This window comes from Chlorocebus sabaeus, chromosome 10 (assembly GCF_047675955.1).
Source record: "Chlorocebus sabaeus isolate Y175 chromosome 10, mChlSab1.0.hap1, whole genome shotgun sequence".
In the NCBI taxonomy this organism is placed as follows: domain Eukaryota; kingdom Metazoa; phylum Chordata; class Mammalia; order Primates; family Cercopithecidae; genus Chlorocebus; species Chlorocebus sabaeus.
Window position 1 is genome coordinate 52,420,130 of NC_132913.1, and position 18,984 is coordinate 52,439,113.

An 18,984-nucleotide genomic window follows, 5' to 3' on the forward strand; every position below is an offset into this window, starting at 1 on the left:
CTCACAGGAATGAATGGGTTATTTCAACATAAGAAACAATAGAGTTAACACCCGAAAAAGGCCATGAGACCATTCCCCGCTGCTCAATAGCGTGACCTTATATAGAAATTCCCCCATATGACAAATATTGCTCTTGATTTTTATCCAATTAAATAATGAAATTTAACTTTCAGAGATGAAAGAGAATGTTAGCAACTGGCCTACTTCCACTGAAATGCGCTCACATTTCATTTATTTTCAGTCAGCTATCAAATCTTTGACTCTCACAAACTGCTGTATGATTCAAGAGGCAAAATAAAAGATTCAGCCATTACAGATTGCCTTTAAAATCTAGCCATTTCTCTAAAAAAGTTGTGGATTTTTGTCTTGCTAGTAGAAGAGGAAAGTTTTGGCCATACACACTATCAGGGCCTTAGTCTGATCTTTTGGATATGCATAACCATATCTGGACTTAGGATATTTCACATGAAAAACAGACAGCCACACAGTGAAGCCCTTAGGTTGCTTGTCCTAGGTGGGAAGAACAAGGCCAGTAGCTTTTTTTTTTTTTTTTTTCCACGATCTCTTATCGAAACATTAAAAATATGAACCACCACCATCTGGTTTGCCTGGACATATATTAAATGTACAACATCCCCGGAGCTCCTTTTATTTTTAAAATAGCCTGAATAAGAACATGGTATGTAAAACTGAAAATCATTATGCTGTAGTTGAAGAGTAGGGTAAAGGAGCATCAAAAAGGAAAAAGAAAAAGGCCATTTGTTTTCAGAAAGGATACAAAACGAGGCTTATTTATTTATTTATTTTTTCAGCAGAAGTACTAAGCACCAAGACCATCTTTAAAGGTTGAGATGGGTTTAAAATGGCTATTCACACACCCATCTGCTCCTCTCAAAGAACTGCCTCACATTCAGTTTCACAAAGAACATTTGGAAGACACTGGCCATGTAACAGAGAAACTGAAAGCTAGAGTCATTATTCCATTGCTTTCCAAATTCCAAAAACAGCACAAAGCCTTTCCAGAAGGGCATGTGCTCCGGACCTTAGTCAAATATCTACTTTCAAAGTTTCCATAAAGACTCTGAAAAGGAGGGAATCCTGTTACAAACATGGCGTAAATAATAATATGCCAGTATTATTTAATTCTATTCTGCTTGTGAAAAAAAAAAGAAAATTCAGATTTTCTTCAATGACTAATAATGTTGTTTTATTCTAAATCTAAAAATTTGGTGCTGAACAAAAATTGCATAAATCACCATGGACTGTATCTTTGTTACTATTTTCCATAGATAACTTTATGTCTGATTTTTTTTTTTTTTTTTTTTTTTTTTTTGCATTTTGCAACTAATTCTCAGTTATCCCTAGGGAAAATAAGAGTATGTATAAATTAAACCCAGAGACAACCCCAAACTAATTAGATATTCCTTGTCACCAGAAGCCCTGAAAACTGCCCAATATTTACAAACTCTTTACTTTTGCTTCAAAATTTCCCTCCCAGAACCCGCACTCTGGCTGAGATTCCAGTAAGCAATGGAGAAAGTTGAGTCAATAGAATAAAATGAAAGCTCATTAAGCCACAAATCTACAATGATCTTGAGAGATGCCCTTTACCCCTCACAAAACTAAAGTTAGTAATTAAAAACTGAAAATAGTAAATTTTCCAAGGCTCTTTTTTGCCTGGTCAGTTTTGGGTAGAACATTTAGGGAGAAATTAACATAGATCATAGAAATTTCAAATAAAAAATGGGTACACTAGGCCAATTACTTAATGATCAAGATGTAATGAATTTTCATCCCATATATCATGAAGCTTTCTTTTTTAAGTTACTTTACACTGATCACTATGGTTTGCAGACATAACTGTTCTTAACCTACATGATAATCCAAGATATGTGTTGCCCAAATGCATACAGACTATGGCCCTTCATCTCCAAACCTCAAGATCACCCATCACCCTATTCTTTTTTTTCTTTTTTCTTTCTTTCTTTTTTTCCTTTTTTTTACAGAACCTTTTCCCCAAAACATGAAAGCAAACATTTTCATCTGGGGCATATGAATTGGATAGATTGAAAATTATATTCATAGATCTGAATATAATGATCTGAAAATGGCAGTACTATCAGAAAAAAAACCCAAAAAACCCATGAGGCTTATTTTGGTAATACAATTTACTTATAAAGGCTGAATCAACAACAAAAAGTTGTGGTCTTATTTTAATGAAATAAAAGCAGAGAAACAAAAAAATGCATGCCCTCCTACATCCCTGACTTATATTGTACCATAAACATTCCTATCATGTTTTAAAATAGATATTATAGATCCTATAGAGCATGCAATTGATTTTAAAAGGCTAAAGACTAAATTAGAAAATCCATTAGCAGAATTAAATATGATGTTGGGATTGCCCATCTCGCCTGACCATGCTGTGATGTGTCACACGATTCAGCAGAGAGCAGCTGGGCAAGTCTAGCACTTCCTTGCCATGGCAGGGGAAGGAACATAGCTGAGTAGCATGCAGGCCAGTCAAAATTCATTTAGAACATGATTATACATGTACAACTTGCTTGGGTAACCTGGGTAAAAGTGGTGGCACGAGCCTCTGGCTGGTTAAAAAACACCAGAGCTGCATTCTTGATGGCTCCAGCTTGATTTTACTCCTGTGAGAAGTAAGAACGGTAAGCAGTGAAGGTCACAGTATGATATTGCTAGATTGTGTTTGGAATTCAACTTCAAATATGATTGTTAAAAGCATTTATTCTATATCTTTCACTTAGGAAGACAAACCAATAATCTTTTAAGAATTAAATTGTAAAAATTCATAGTTATAGAAATATTTCAAGAAATCGTGATTATGAGAACTTAAAAAAATAAAAACAAACAAATTCTACATTAGAGCTTCTCAAAAAGATTCGTATAATTCCAAGTTTTTGCAATATTAAAAAAAATCACTATTTTGAAATCCATGCCTTCAATTTCCTGACCTTTTTTCATGCAAAAGTTTGTATTTGTTTCCATACCAGCCTATTTATGTTAGTGATATTCATATATACAGATATATACACACACATATATAACAGCAATTCCTATGTTTATCTCTAAAATCTTCTAGGGATCATTTCTGTTTATCTGCACTAGTCAGGTATCCTTTATTAGGAAAATGAACAGAAGAAATACAGTAACTGGAGTTTTCAAATACCATCTAAATTAATGATTAATTTACTGTCTCCTCTTCAAGTAGACATTTCATGAAATTTTTTTAGTGAAAAATGTATAACTCTGGTGGGTTTAACTTATATGAGTGCTCCCTTTATTAGCAAAGAGGAAGAATATTCTGTGCTCTGCAAAGTAAAGTTCAGTATTCTCTTGCTACTTGTGTCAAAAACCTAAGAAATATGAACCAAAATGTCACTTTATGGATATGTTATTTTAAATGTGTTTATGTGTGTGTGATACCTGTTAAAAAGGAATAACCCAGCCAATGTAAGTGTGCACCTGAAGTGTGCTAGTAGCTTTTGGAAATTTCAAATAAAAAATGCACTTTGCTAGAATTCATCTAATCTGCTCTATAATATTAGAACATGTTGGTATTGGCTTTTTATTTCAAAAACTGTCTGCTTTTTATCTTGTATATGAGCATGTATGAGAATTGCCCTGTTACTTTTTTGGTGGGTTTTTAAAGTATTCATTTGACTAAATCATTCACATAAAATTTATTGTTGAATGAATTTAATATTACTGTGCAAGATAATTTGAAATTTTATTCTAGCTTTATAAAATACATATCTTTATATTTAATGATTTTCCCACTAACATAATTATATATTTTAAATAATTTCTTTGCATTTTGTAATTGAATTCTATGTATTCAAAATTTAGCTTGGAAGAGGATAAAGTAGTTATTACAATCACCCTAGAAGACATTTTTGTTCAGGTAAGAAATGTTTTCCAGGATTACATAACAAGGGAGAGATTTATATCTTGTTATTCTAAATTTATGATGTTTAAACCATTAAAAAGACATGATAATGAGCAGTCATTTGAAATATCTGTGGTCATTATGAAATTTTTCAAGTAGTTTGGAAACCAACTGTTCAGTAGGAGGAAATTAAGATATTTACTTTCCATAAATCTGATGTCAAAAAATTCTATGGTATTAATCTAGAAAAAGTTTTTCTGCCTTTTAGCTTTTCTGCCTCTTTTTGACCCCAAGTTTTTATGCTACTTTGTCTCTAGTTTTCTCTTTTTTCTTTCACTTTATAATTACTTATTTGATGAACTCCTTCATTTTCAGGGAATGAGGTAATTATAAAATCTGCATTATCAAACATTTTACCTTATTTTTAAACCCTGACCTCTGACTCAGACTCTGTTTCCCAACACTGATGCTTCTAATTCAGTATATCCCAATTGAACTCCTTTTCCAACATAAACTGGGTAGCCCTTTTTAAAGGCCATTCCAGAAAGTGGCATTGCTGTTTTTCCATTTTCCCAGATTCTTTAGTAGGTTTCTCAAGTTGCCAATGAGTCTCAATTCTCATTACTTATTACCCTAGCTGAGAATTTTATCACCTCATTGCTATCAAATGATTATCACCATATTCCCTAAGATAATCTTTCTTATCTTTCACTCTAAACTGTTTTACTCTTTGATGTCAAATTAATGTTCTTAAAACAGCACTTTCCTATTGCCTTCCCCTGCTTCAGAACAGAAAATGGCTCCCTATTAACTCCAAACTCTGTGGCTTACTTTAAAACTTTATAATCTGAAACTACCTCACACATTCAAACATATTTTCCACTATATATTCAACCAACACTTACCTCACGTAGATTATCACTGCATGATAATCTGCAATGATAACCCTAAACTCTCTTTAATACCAAGCTGACTGTCAGCTCCAGCTTTCCTTTAGTAAGCTCCAGCATTTTGCTTTCTGTTAATCTGTATTTGACCCAAACTTTGAGGCCTATTTCAATTTTATCTCTTCCATTTAGCAATGACTCTTGCTGTCCTCAGTATCTACAGCCTTATACGCAACCTGACAGGAATAAACTTTTTAATAGGTCTTTAATGATTTCATGAGTTCATGTTAGCTTACTCAAATATGTTGAGATTTCCTTGAAGGAGAGTTTTGTTATAGAGCTCTTCTTCACCCCTAGCATCCAAGGCAGATTGCTGAATTCATAAAAAGTGCTCGGTAAGTTCTTGTTAATTGACTGGTATTGCTTCTTACATAAATTCATACCAAGTGATCGGAAATAAAATTAGAGTTGAATTCTTAGTTTGTCAGAATGAGCAACATAAATTAGAATTGAACTCACTAAGCAGACTTTAAATGGAATTCAGAGAAAAAAATCACTACCTAATTTTGTAGGTATTTTACCTTTTTCAAAATATTTTCCAATTTATTATCATACTATCTTTCAGCAACTCCAAAATACCTGAAAAAACTCAGGAAGCTATGAGTTGTAAGATTGTCAGCTACCTATTATAAGGATTTCAGATCAAATTTTGTTGATACACTTATTTAAAAAAAAGAGTTCCAAAATATGCTCACAAAATCAGACATTGTTGGTTTGGTTCCCACTGTGTCAACATTATACCCTCAAGCTAAAACGTGTCTTTGATAACTCCATCTGTACTAGACTTACTTTGTATTCATATATTAAATGTCTATAAATAAATAATAGTAAATAATTTTAATCCTCTTTTCCACAACACAGAATTGAAGAATTAATACCATTACTACTATGATAGAAACTTAAGAATACTAATCGTGCAGTAGGATGATTAGTTTCCTTCCTTCCTTCCTTCCTCTTTTTCTTTTTCTTTTCTTTTTCTTCCTTCCTTCCTTCCTTCCTTCTTTCCTTCCTTCCTTCCTTCTTTCTCCTCCCTCCCTCCCTCATTTCTTTCTCCTCCCTCCCTCCCTCCTCTCTCTCTCTTCCTTCCTTCCTTTCTTTTTCTTTCTTTTCTTTCTTTCTTTCTTTCTTTCTTTCTTTCTTTCTTTCTTTCTTTCTTTCTTTCTTTCTTTCTTTCTTTCTTTCTTTCTTTTCTTTCCTTCCTTCCTTTCTTTCTCTTTCTTTCTTTCCTTCCTTCCTTCTTTCTTTCCTTTCTTTCTTTCCCTCTTCTTTCTCCTTCCTTCCTTCCTTCTTTCCTTCCTTCTTTCATCCCTCCGTCCCTCCTCTCCTTCCTTCCTTCCTTCCTTCTTTCCCCTCCTTCCTCCCTTCCTTCTTTTTTCTCTTTCCTAGTAATACAACAGTAAGAGCAGGTTAATCTACAAAATAACTATAGCCCTCAAGTGAAGCTTTTTAAAGTAGTTCTTAGTATTTTCAAGTTACTCTGGAAGACTATAGATTTGCTCATCCTTGACTGGGCAAAATATAATCAGTCCTACTTGCACTTTCCTAATGTGTATAACACTTTCATAAATGAAACACTATCATAGTGAATCAGACTTTCAGAGGTTAACAAAAGTACATAAATTTTCACATAAAAATAAGCAAAACCTAATATAGAGAGTAAGGAGATCAAGAAAATAAGTTCATTTATTTTTTAAAGAGCATAATGTAGTTGAGAGTGTAATGTATTAAATAACATCTCTTTTTTGGAAGGCTACTTTTCTTTTTTTGAGATAGGGTCTTGCTTTGTCACTCAGGGTTGAGTAGGGTAATGTGATCATGGCTCGCTGTAGCCTCTACCTCCTGGGCTCAAGCAATCCTCTCACCTCAGCCTCCTTTGTAGCTGGGACTACAGGCATGTGCCACCATGCCCAATGAATTTTCATATTTTTTGTAGAAAGGAGATTTCGCCATCTTGTCCAGGCTGGTCTTGAACTCCTGGACTCAAATGATCAGCCTTGTTAGCCTCCCAAAGTGCTGGGATTACAGGCATGAGCCGCCATGCCCAGCCTAAAAGGCCACATTTTTAAACCACATTTTCAAACAATCAAGAAAATGAATATACTAAATATTCAGAATGGTTTAATTTCTTGTGAAAAGTTGGAATTTTTAGAAATGCATTTCCCCATAAAGAGTATCTTGTGATTTCCAACATCACTATATATATATATATGACTTTCTATATTACTTTTTAATAATGCATATAAGTACAAAGAAAATAGTAAATAACTGTAGTACATGGTTATCATAGGAAATGCAACAAAAATTTTAAAAGCATTCTTACCTCTTTGCTTTCTTCTAGTTCTGACTCACTGCTGAACTCTTCAGTATTTAAGTTTTCAAAGTCAGACTCTCCAACAGCAATTGGCACTGTTACGGTGAGGCTGGGGTTGTTTATGAATGACATATAATCATTTTCATCGATTACGTATTTTTCAACACTGCTTCCGGTACCTACACCACTGGTGGTTCCATTCCCATCTCTAAGATAATTAAGCTCTTTGCTTATTTCAATTCCAGTATTATTGGACATGCAGCTGTCTATCTTATTGCCTTCATGGATTTCTATAACTTTTGGCTTTCTAAAAAAGGCTTTTCGGAAACACTCCCGTATCTTATTTTTCACATAATCGATTCCCTTTTGCATTCTTCCTACTGCAATCTGCAGATTATTCATTTCATTGTCATCATCAGTAGCAGCAAGGTTGTCTGAGCTAAATGAACTCAACAATAAGGCCAGAAAGAGGTTCAGAACCTAAAAGAAAAAACAAAAAAAACTATTTTAATATTGAAATATGCATTTAAATAACAGCCTAAAAAGGGAACTCAGATCTTTGCTAAAATTATTTCAGCAAATGTTTATTGAATGCTTACTATATTTCAGATGTCATGTCTAAGTCACACACTCTTTAAAGGACTTGATATCCTGGTCTAAGGGCAAAACGATAAAACAAGCACCTCTCCTTTTTTCCTGTTGGGAGGGACAACAGGAAAGCAGAGCTTCTAAGATTTTAAATGGTGTCTACTCAGGTTTGCCAGCGAAAAGACAAAATCTCGCCCTCAAGGTTTTTGCCAATGAGAGAGAAAAAAAGATACTTTCATCTTAATCATTTTATCTTACTTCATCTCACCATTTTTTTTTCTAGGGAATTTCTAGCTTCATGTATATAAAGAATGAACTCATTTATTTAATAGCCTGATGATATGTACCAAATGATGCACTTGAAATACAAATTCCTTTGGCCCAATGGCCACAAACTTTTATAACAGCAGAAATTTCTAAGTGCAAATTATATACGATTTAACATGTTTCCCATCAAATACACTTTGAAATTTATGTGTTCAAATAGCTCAACAGATGGAGAGAAATCTAAAAGTATACCAGGGTTTAGGCTAAACTCATAAGTTACTTTTCTTTTTCTTTCTTTGTGCGTGTGTGTGTGTGTGTGTAGAAAGTATGAGGCAATATTAACTCTCAGAATATCATAGGATACGTGACAAAGCTACCCAGCCAACTGGTAAGTTATGGTTAATGCAGGACTAATTCATTATTTCTGATGTAAAAGAAAATTTATAACAATATTTTTAGCCCGAAATGGAGTTAGTTATTGAGTTTCAGAATATGTTACACTATAGGAAGACATGCAAGGCAAAAGCCCCAGTTTGTTTCCCTATTTCTGTATCAGATTTTTTTCAGAATCTAGAGCTCCCTAATTTACTATTCTGGAGAAAAAATTGCGTGTTTGTAGGTATCCCAGTAGCATTCTTTTGAACAAATTTATCTGAAATGTATCCCTCAAAGGAAAGGCCCAATGTGATGGCATAAAGAAATGCTTTGCCCACACATGATTGAGAAATTTAAGCATTAAACATCTATTTAAACTATGTTTTTATATTAGTGATTTTAAGTCACAGATAAAAGTAAGCCCTTTGAGTCTGGACAATGTCCACACATATGAATAAGTTAAACTGTAATAATTGGTTTTCCTTTAGTAATGGAAATTCAGGGAAGAAAACATTTTGTCCTCCTCCAAGTTACTTGGATAATTACAATGCATAGCTAAAATATAATGGTCTTCTTCACTGAAATATGTCTTCAAAATTTGGTAGTATATGACCTATATCTCTGAGTAAGCCAACTACATGAACTATGAACATGCAAAGAGCAATTTGATTATAGAATAGATAGTTGTCTTTTTAGATTTAGTAGAGGTCATTTTCTTATCAAAACAATATTAGGACACAATTCGTCTTAGTGATAAAAATTTACTTTCTTTGAAGAAGAAAGGAAAATCTAATATTTATGCCCCTCAGGCATTCATAAATACCCCGATTTAATCTTTACATCAAAGATATGATTTCAGTTTTGTTATTCCAATGTCATAAAAAATGGGAAACCAGAGTCCAGGAGAAGTTAAATAACTTGCTCATTCTCAGAGTGCTAATAGGGGGATTTTAGTCTAGGCCACTTACTATAAACCAGAGATATGTTTACCACATCTGGCCACCTTCCCAGCTACTGTCTGCTCTTGTTCTAATTTATGAGCATTTGTAATACATACGTACCACAAGGTTTCCAATGACCATGACCAACATGAAAACAATAAGGCACATGGTTTGGCCAGCAACCTCCATACAGTCCCACATGGTCTCTATCCACTCTCCACACAGCACGCGGAACACAATCAGGAAGGAGTGGAAGAAGTCGTTCATGTGCCACCGTGGGAGCGTACAGTCATCATTGATCTTGCAGACACATTCTTTGTAGCTCTTACCAAAGAGCTGCATGCCGACCACAGCAAAAATGAAGACGATGATGGCCAATACCAAGGTGAGGTTTCCTAGAGCCCCCACAGAATTGCCAATGATCTTAATTAGCATATTTAGTGTGGGCCAGGATTTTGCCAACTTGAAAACTCTAAGCTGTAATGAAGTGAAAAGATGCTCTTAGTAGTAATCATAATATAATTTTATACATTATTTTATTAGTATGTGGTATCATAGAACCACATGTGGTAGATGTAAAAACTCAAAATATGCTGAACTAATTCAATTTCAAATCCAGAAAAAACAGTGTTAACAATATTAGAATTGTAAATCAGGTCATAATATCATTTAAGGGCAAAAGTAAAAATAATAAAACATTTCAGAAATAATAAATAAAACATTTCTGATTCATCAAAAGATATGCCCATGTAAACAAATTGATATTTTGATTAGAGACATTTTAAAATGAGCAAACTAATGTTATCTTCAGGTTCTATTTTAGAGAGTAAAAAGAAATATTAAAAGTATAAATCATATATTTGTATGGGCCAATATAAAATAAAAGTAAAATAAACTAAATAATATGATACAAATGTACAGAAAAAATTTGAAGAAATACACATTTTGCTTAATTTTCAATAAAAATTGTATATATTTCTCAATAAAATTGCGCTATAATTTAAAAAGTTTGTTATACAATTATTTAAGATATTAACATCAAATATTTCCCTGCATGTTCCTTTAAAACAGTCCCCATTCATAGAAGTAGGGTTAATAAAAAGCTAAAATTAATTGGGGCCTAAAATTCTTATTTGCATGTCTTTACAGACTGTAAGGCCAAAAAAACTTCATAAACTTAAAACACAGTTTTAGAAAGCACATGTAGGTTTTCAAATGTGCCCTATATACTTAATCATTATAAAGTATTTCAAACGCTTTCATCAATCTTAGAAACTGTTTATACTTAAAGATGATGTTTATATGTTTTTTAGAATGTCATATATTGATGTAAAATTACAATTAAAATTAATAATTATATAAATATACATTGATTCAATTTCAAAATAAATGTGCCAATGAGTGACAGGAATATATATAAATAGATACCAGTCTGAATGATCGCAGTACAGACAATCCTTCCACATTTGATAGACCAAGCTCCATTAAACTCAGGCTGACAATAATTCCATCAAAGATATTCCAGCCCTCTTGGAAATAGTAATAAGGATCCATGGCAATGATCTTGAGAACCATTTCTGCTGTGAAAATCCCAGTGAAGACCTAAAAATAGAGATCAGCACTACTTCAAGAGCACTGAAAAACACTGATGCTACATGAATTTATAAAGAAGAACATTAATAGTCAGGAATAAAAATATCTAAAATTTAAAGTGAGAAAATGTGACAAATCAACTCGTCTAGCTTTTTTTTTTTTGTTTTCATTTTCATTTTTATTTATTTATTTTTGAGACATTGTCTCCCTCTGTTGCCCAGGTTGGAGTACAGTGGCACGATCTTGGCTCACTGCAACCTCTGCCTCCCATGTTCAAGTGATTCCCCTGCCTCAGCCTCCCAAGTAGCTGGGATTACAGGCATGGGCCACCATGCCCAGCTAATTTTTGTAATTTCAGTAGAGACAGGGTTTCACATCATGTTGGCCAGGCCAATCTCGAACTCCTGACCTCAAGTGATCTGCCCGCCTCAGCCTCCCAAAGTACTGGGATTACAGGCATGAGCCACCACACCCAGTCATGTCTAGCATTTGTTTTTCCCCTCTAGGAGAGTATTTTATTAAGCAGAGTGATATTATTTAATGAATCTGCTGGATTTCCAAGAAAAACACTAATTTTAAAACATTTCGTGGTCTACATTTTAAATCTGGTATTGAATAATAGCTCCTGAATTATTGCCCTTGTTGGTACACTACATTTCTAACACAATCACAACCAAATTCATTTCTGGGTAGTATTGCATCAGGAACAAATCCACATATTATTGAAAGTTATTAAAAATTGATTTCATAAAAACCATATTTTGTTTTTGATTTTGTGTTTTTTAAGGGATACCATCTTATTTCTATAATTTTATAAACATTCCTGAAACAAGAGTAAGTTTGCCGTAAATGGTTTATAATAACGATCTCTGGATGCATGCCTCAGAATTAAGGTCAATGGATTAGCAGAGTAACAAACTGCAGATTTAACTGAAACCAGCAGGAGAAAATACTCAGTATGCATATACATGTAAATAAGATTAATAAACCACTTGAGTGGCTAGCTAAATGTGTACTTGACAATAGAAAGAAAAACAATGAAACAAACACAGCATTTATTTTTTAACTCAAAATGATAGGCTGAGAGACACAGGACATGAAGAATTGTGAAATCACTCTTGCAGAAAATCTTTTAAAGCAATTCTCTTAATTCACTATAGTTAAAAATTACAATTTATGACTGTAAAGTCAAGCTTAGCATTTACCAAGATAAATCAGCCTTTATCTTGAAGGAATTCTGTCAAAATAACAGTATAACAATTATTTGGTTTCCTAAAACATCGTATTACTTAAAAGAAATATTGATCCACCCTTACAGATGTATAAATTCAGCTAACACTTCATTGTTTCCAATCACAGATGAAAAATATCCATCACAGAAAGAAAAACAGCCTGACGGTAGTCATCCATGCACTCAAATAGAAATAAAATGTATTTTAAGCAAGCCTGGTACATGAAAATCCAGGTATATGGTGAAATGCCCATTGAAAAATATATTTTTCATTTTATAGAATAACACATCAAAGATTCTTTTTTTCAAATAGTGATTTTGCCTGGTAAATACAAAGTAAGTTCTAACTATGCAAATTTTATTTCTTGTATAAAACTTTTAGAAGCAGTTATTATTTGAAATAGGCACTCTGATGATAGAAATATATTATTTAAAGTGAGCTAGAACCATCCAGGTAAATAATCTACAAACATCTCTTTCTATAGAAAATCATAAGGTGGTATTTTCAGCTCTTCTAAAATGGCTAGATCTCATGCCTTTAAAAACATATACCCTAAATTTACGCTTATCTAAAAATGTAATCCCACCATGAAACTTTTCATTAAAAATAATATTTTTATTACAGCTAGTAATCCAAAATGACAGCTATATCTCTGTAAATGTTTTCAGTTAAGGCCCTAAAAATCAATGGGATTGTTTTTGGTACATTTTAATCTAGTTTCAGCATTGTCAGGTAGGTTGGAAATGTTTGTTATGATGAAGATGTTGTCTAACCTACTACGATTGATACGCTATTTTTTGCTTATTGAATCCCTATGATGGTTGCAAGCATTTTATAATGATTAAAAAACAAACAGAAAAATACTCCACAAAAATACAGAGCACCTTAGCAAAACTTAATTGAGATTCAAGGTCTCTTGATATTCAAATTTGATTAATCTCATCAACAAGGAAGTGATGTAATTTTTATGTACTGCAGAAACAATACAAAATGGGGTATGTTGATCTAAGTTAAGATGGAAAATTCCACAATTCAATGTCCTCATGTATAATATAAGGTAGTATGCAATAATTTGAGCAGTAATAAACTAGTTCATAGATATTCTAAATATATGTTAATGAGAAAATTATAAGCTCTCCACAAAACATGCTGTGTAATCATCTATGCTCTATAATATAGTCTTAAGTCAGCTAAGCACCCATGATGGAAATTCTTTCTTTCTCTCTCACATGCTCTCTCTCTGCCTATATATTAAATATATGTATTACTTTCATATGTATAAATATTTATGATAAATGTTGTTATGGGTAGGAAATAAGATATTCTATGAACAAATGCTTTGTAAATTATGCAATGCATTATTGATATGTTAATCATTATAGTAAGGAGGTATCAACCAATAGAGTCAGTCACTTTACATATTCTCCTATTGTTATGGTTAGAAATAAATAACTCAGGTCCGTTCCCTATAATTTATGCTCTCTATCTTGACAAGTTTTGTTTCCCCAGCACTAAACTGAACTTATAGATGGTTCTATCACCAACAATCTACCAGGCATCAGTCTCCCATTCCACTTTCCCACCTCATTATTTCAGTTACTACCCATCAAGTAATAGAATTGTAGAACTGGAACATACATTAAAAAGTCATTTAGTCCAACACACTCATTGTTTATATGTGTGTTGAGAAAACAGACTCAAGGATCTAAGTGACTTTTCAAAACCACACAGATATTTACCATGACCACTTTGACTAGGACCTAGATTTGATGCTTTTGTCTTGTGCTTTTTCATTCAATCATCTTATAATCCAGCCTCTCTTATCCTGTGTTTCCATACTCAACTGCTCCAACATTGGAATTCTATATTTACTGTTTCACTCTGGCAAGTTTCCAAAATCTTCCTTCACCTGTTTAACTTCCCTAACTGTCCAATATCCTGGGAAAAACACAAGAACTACACCAGAAATATTTTCCATCATTATTTCAAAGAAAGGTCTGAAAGGGTAATAGCATATATTTGAGGAAGGAAACTGTTTATTGAGCACATGCTAGATGCCAGGCACAGTCTAGGTGCTTTCACATTACCTCATGTGACCTTCACAACAGCTCCACACGAAGGGTATTACTACACTCATTTCAATAGTAGAAAACAAAGACTCACATTGTTTATCAGACTTGTCCAGAGGCCATATCACTAGTAAGCACTGGCAACTAAAGTCAAACTCAATTCCACTCCACTGCAAAGCCTGCGTTCTTTTGCAAAATCATGCTACCTGTAGCAGCCTTTTTGGCTAGGTATCAACCAGTGGGTTATTCATTGAGTGACTCCCATGTAAACACGGAGAGAGGCAACAGAAAAATGGGACATGGCCTTTGCCAAAGATGAAGAAAATCTTAAGAATATGTGAGTGTTCTACTGAGTCAAGTAATGCAGAGAATTTGAGGTCGCTTATTAGGGCACACATTTATCCAGTTGTCCACTAGCATTTCCTTTCCCCCTTCTGTTGGCAATTGCTCCTCCACCCATGATTCCTCAGGACTGCCATGTTTTCAACACGATTCCATCCTCTGCCAAAGCTGATTAAATCAGAGGTGAGCATCTGACCCAAATTATGCCGAAGTTCTATCAGGAGTCTTTGGAATGAGACTCAAAAAGAGATTCAGGCTTTTTGCAGTGTAGAGGTTGTAAGATGTAAAATCAGTGAGCTCTTACTGAACATTTACTGACCTAAAGACAAATGATGCAGTGAACTTGCAGGCCATATCTAAGCCCTTGATGAAAACTGTTTCTGAAGTCAGACTGCAATACTGCCCTTTATTTAGTTTGTTAGTCTACCTTTTCCCTCCATTCCAGTTTTCCCACTACCCCTTGCCCCAAGTTTGTTTGAGTTAGTACAGGGCAAGGTCTTGATTAATAATATATGTAAACCCTTTTCTTACTTGTTCACCCATTTTGATCAGCACACACAGACACAGATGCATGCTCAGTAATTTAAACCAGAGGTATGGCTAAATCACAAATGCACATTTAGCAACTATTTATTTTCTTGTATGAATATCACTGAAGCTTTTTATTAGGTAGTTAACTTGAAACAATGATGTTCTTTTTTAAAATATACATCAATCTTTGGGTCATCCCTTCAACGGACATGATTTTTTCAGAGGTTGTGTGGGTTAAAACCACATGTTTGTGGAGCCAGGATTAGATCTTCTGGTTTATCTGGACCCACATTTCCAGAAAGAACAACTGTAAAGATTTTGAGATGTTTACAACTGGTAAGACACCACGATCAATCAGCACAGACATTGGCCTAAACAATCAGCATTCATACCAGTTGAGTTTTAGGCTCTATTGCTGAGATTCCCTGTAATATTCCTTAGATATTTCTTTCTATGAGGAAAGAGGATACAATTTTTGGGTTCAGCATAGCACAAATAGATCTTTCCCTTTGGTCTATGTCTCCCACCTCTGCCAAAGTAATTAAGTAAACTTCAAATGTACTTACCAGGTTTCCTACTGTCAATACACTACTGAATTGCTCGGTCATAGGGTAGTGCTCCATGGCCATAAACAGGGTATTTAAGACTATGCAAATAGTGATGGCAAGATCAACAAATGGATCCATAACAATTAAATTCACAAGATGTTTTACTTTTAACCATGCATCACAGCAGTCCCAGATCAAGAACACATTGGCAAATCTATACCAGCATGGTGGACATTTCTGTCTAGATTCTTCAAGTTCTGGAGGGACAATAAAGAGAAAGAGTAGTAAATAACAACAAAAATGAGTTATTATTGCCAGTAGATTTTATATCATTTAACAAAATTGATGCTTATATTTGAAAATAGAAATTCATATTACTTAAGAAACTTAAGAAGACAATCCCATTAAATATTTTCAGAAAATACCAATTAAAATGTCATATAGATTGACTTTTTTCTTTTAAAAACAGAAAATAAGCACTTTGAATTTAATATTTTGCTTTAAAATCACTAGGTTATGATTGATTAAATTGCTGTATTCTCTTTGTCAAAACAGAATTTTAAATAAGCATGACACAACTATTAAAATTTTAAATAATTATGGTTTCTTCTGAAAGTACCTTTTTAAAAACATTGTCTAAAGTTGTGATCCCTTATGTGTGTGATAACATTTATGAACTATTCTCTCCTCTCACAGTTTCCATATCAACATTCATCTTGCACACAATGAGAATGTAGTATGCCCTTCTTTTTAGTATACATTCAGACTCAAATCTACTTTTGTGGCTAGTACATATCTTTTAGAATTTTAGCATCATGTATTTAAAATATTACGTGAAATTTTAATGGATGAGGCCTGTTACAAAATAATTATTATGTGACTGTATGTCTAATACACCAAGAAGACATGATACAAAATGTAATTGATGTTTTTTAAAGAACATATGTTAGAATTGACAAACAATTGATCTAAAAAGGGCAGTACTAATATATTCTCTCTCCAGACTTCACGGAGTGAGGACTGTGTGAAGTATGAACAAGTTTAGTGTATAAATAGTTGCTGCCCATTCCTGTATGTCAAAATCAATGAACATATCTGTCCATGGTCCTTTGGAGGAATGTAATGGTTGTTGTGTATGTAGAAGATGGAAGAGAGACCCTTTGGTAAGATCTCTCTTGGAGTGGAGGACAGGTTTTGATTTGTCCAACTCATTCAAGCGCTCCCACAACCCTATCAACACCTCCATGCCTGAAGAACAGACTAAAGCCTGAAAGAAATGTTTCCTTATGCTTCTACATACCAAGACTTAGAAAGGGAGAAGAGTTTACTCTATTTGCACATGAGTAACATAACATAAGAAGAAATCCTCATTGATATAGTATCAAGTGGTGAAATATCACTCTGCAAGCAAGGTAAGGAACCAACTCAAAAAGAAATAAGGCCAATATTAGTTTTTGTAATCAATGTGATAATATACTCCATATATCACATTCTTAGGTCTAGTATATAGTTTTGATCTGGGTAACAGACTTCCGTAACTCTATGAAAAGAAGGAATAGTTCACAAAGCACATAATCACAGAAAGTTGACTGTTCCATGACCTGCTTCTTACCTTCCATTGTGTTGGTCAGAATGCTGGCTATGCTCATGGCTCTTTGCCTTCCAGAGGAATCTTCCAGCATCTCCATTGAAATCTGGTAAGAACTTAACCTTCTCTTTCTGATTTCCGTTTCAGTGGTGGTGCCCTGCAAACCAAATACTGATGGCTCAAACCACTCTTTCCAATAAGTAATACAACACCACATAGCATTTCTTTGGTAAATCATGCCACATGCAATTTTTCCAGTTAAGAATTTTCAAGGAATAAAATGTTGAATTATTGTTAAGTTATAAACAGTTTTGTTTTTTTAAAAAAAGTTATAGTAGGTAGTACTATTTAAGAGGAATTCACCAGTGGATGCAGTTGTATAACACAATTATATTACAGAAATATTTTAATTAACCTGTCACAATTTTCAAGGAAATTTGTTGTAAACATGCTAAAGTCATTTATTATTTTATTTCATTTAGGTGAAAATTATTTTTATCTTCTATCAATGATTAATAATCAGATCAATCTCCACCCCAATAAATACTATGATTATATAGTCTCAAGGCTGAATTATTTTCTTTGAGGCTATATTGACAATATTGACATACATGGGCCAATTTTTTTCCATGCACAAACACAGATGTACAATGAAATGTGTGTGCTTTCCTGAAATTTCTTTAATTATTTCTATATCTCTTCCTATTAAAAAACAACACATTTTAGAGTCATTTTAAAATAGCACTGTAAATATTGACAGTTGTGTGAAACTGCCCATTATCAACAAATTGGTTATAATATTTAATATTAAGAATATGAATTTTCCAGAATATGAATAGATAATTTTACAATTCTTGGTGATTATGCATCTTACAGATTTGATGGTGAAAATGTCCATTATTTGTCTTGGTAGGTCTACCAAATTTGCAGATATGTGTTTCAAAGCAGACTCTAAAAACTGGGCCCTTTTAACCTAAAGCCATAGTCCCTTACAATGAATTCCCATACAACAAAAGCTAATGCTCCCGTACAATTCAATTGATTCTCAACATTCTATTGTTTTCCCTTTGATTAATCATGTATTATTTTTACCAACTTTTCATTTTGAGGAAGCAGGACGGTATAACAGCCTAAACTGTCCAGGCTTTGATTATTTCAAATTAGTGAATAATATCAGTGGCAGCTAGGTCATCTATTATCACCTCTGGGAGAAGTTGTCCAGTAGGTGACGTTAGAGCTGAAGGTCCACCCACCAAGGAAACCACACCATTGCAATCCACAGTGCTGTGCATCTTCCCATTTGCTGGAAGCCCTGGCACCATCCTGGATGACATACTGGCCTGACTAACGTTACTGTTGCGTCGCTCTCCATGTCTGTGCGGCACAAACAGTGAGTCTCTCCTGCTTTCGCTGTCTTCAAATGTGCTGTGTTCGTCATCAGCAAAGTCATTTTCAGATCCAACATCCTTTGCCCGACCTCTGAAACTGAAAATGCTTGTTTTGCTATTGCGTCTTGGGGAAAACAGGGAGCCACGGATACTCAACAGAGACTGCGGAGAAAGCAAAAAGGAATGGGATGGGGTGGGGGGAGAACACAATTATTTAATAAAAATAAAAGTATTAATATTAAAAGATCTATATTCTTTGGAGTTAGTATAGTCTTGCTCTGAAACATGGATTATCAAATTTATAGAGGACACATATATTTTAATACTTTTATTAAAGCAAATTTAAGT

The 18,984-nt window shown here is 33.7% G+C and overlaps 1 protein-coding gene across 5 annotated transcripts in view; it reads right to left on the bottom strand.

Annotated features, from left to right (window-relative positions):
* Positions 1 to 18,984, bottom strand: part of SCN3A (sodium voltage-gated channel alpha subunit 3) — a 114,205-nt gene that overhangs the window by 32,880 nt on the left and 62,341 nt on the right. For 2 of the 5 annotated variants that reach the window (XM_007965204.3, XM_007965208.3), the window contains exons 13-18: positions 18,451 to 18,798; positions 17,273 to 17,405; positions 15,679 to 15,917; positions 10,774 to 10,947; positions 9,466 to 9,822; positions 7,184 to 7,654 (exon numbers count right to left, since the gene is read on the bottom strand). In XM_007965204.3, the coding sequence (XP_007963395.3) occupies positions 7,184 to 7,654; positions 9,466 to 9,822; positions 10,774 to 10,947; positions 15,679 to 15,917; positions 17,273 to 17,405; positions 18,451 to 18,798 (1,722 nt within the window). The remainder of the gene's footprint in view (positions 1 to 7,183; positions 7,655 to 9,465; positions 9,823 to 10,773; positions 10,948 to 15,678; positions 15,918 to 17,272; positions 17,406 to 18,450; positions 18,799 to 18,984) is intronic. The other 3 variants (XM_007965211.3, XM_007965213.3, XM_007965209.3) reach the window with 2 other exon arrangements.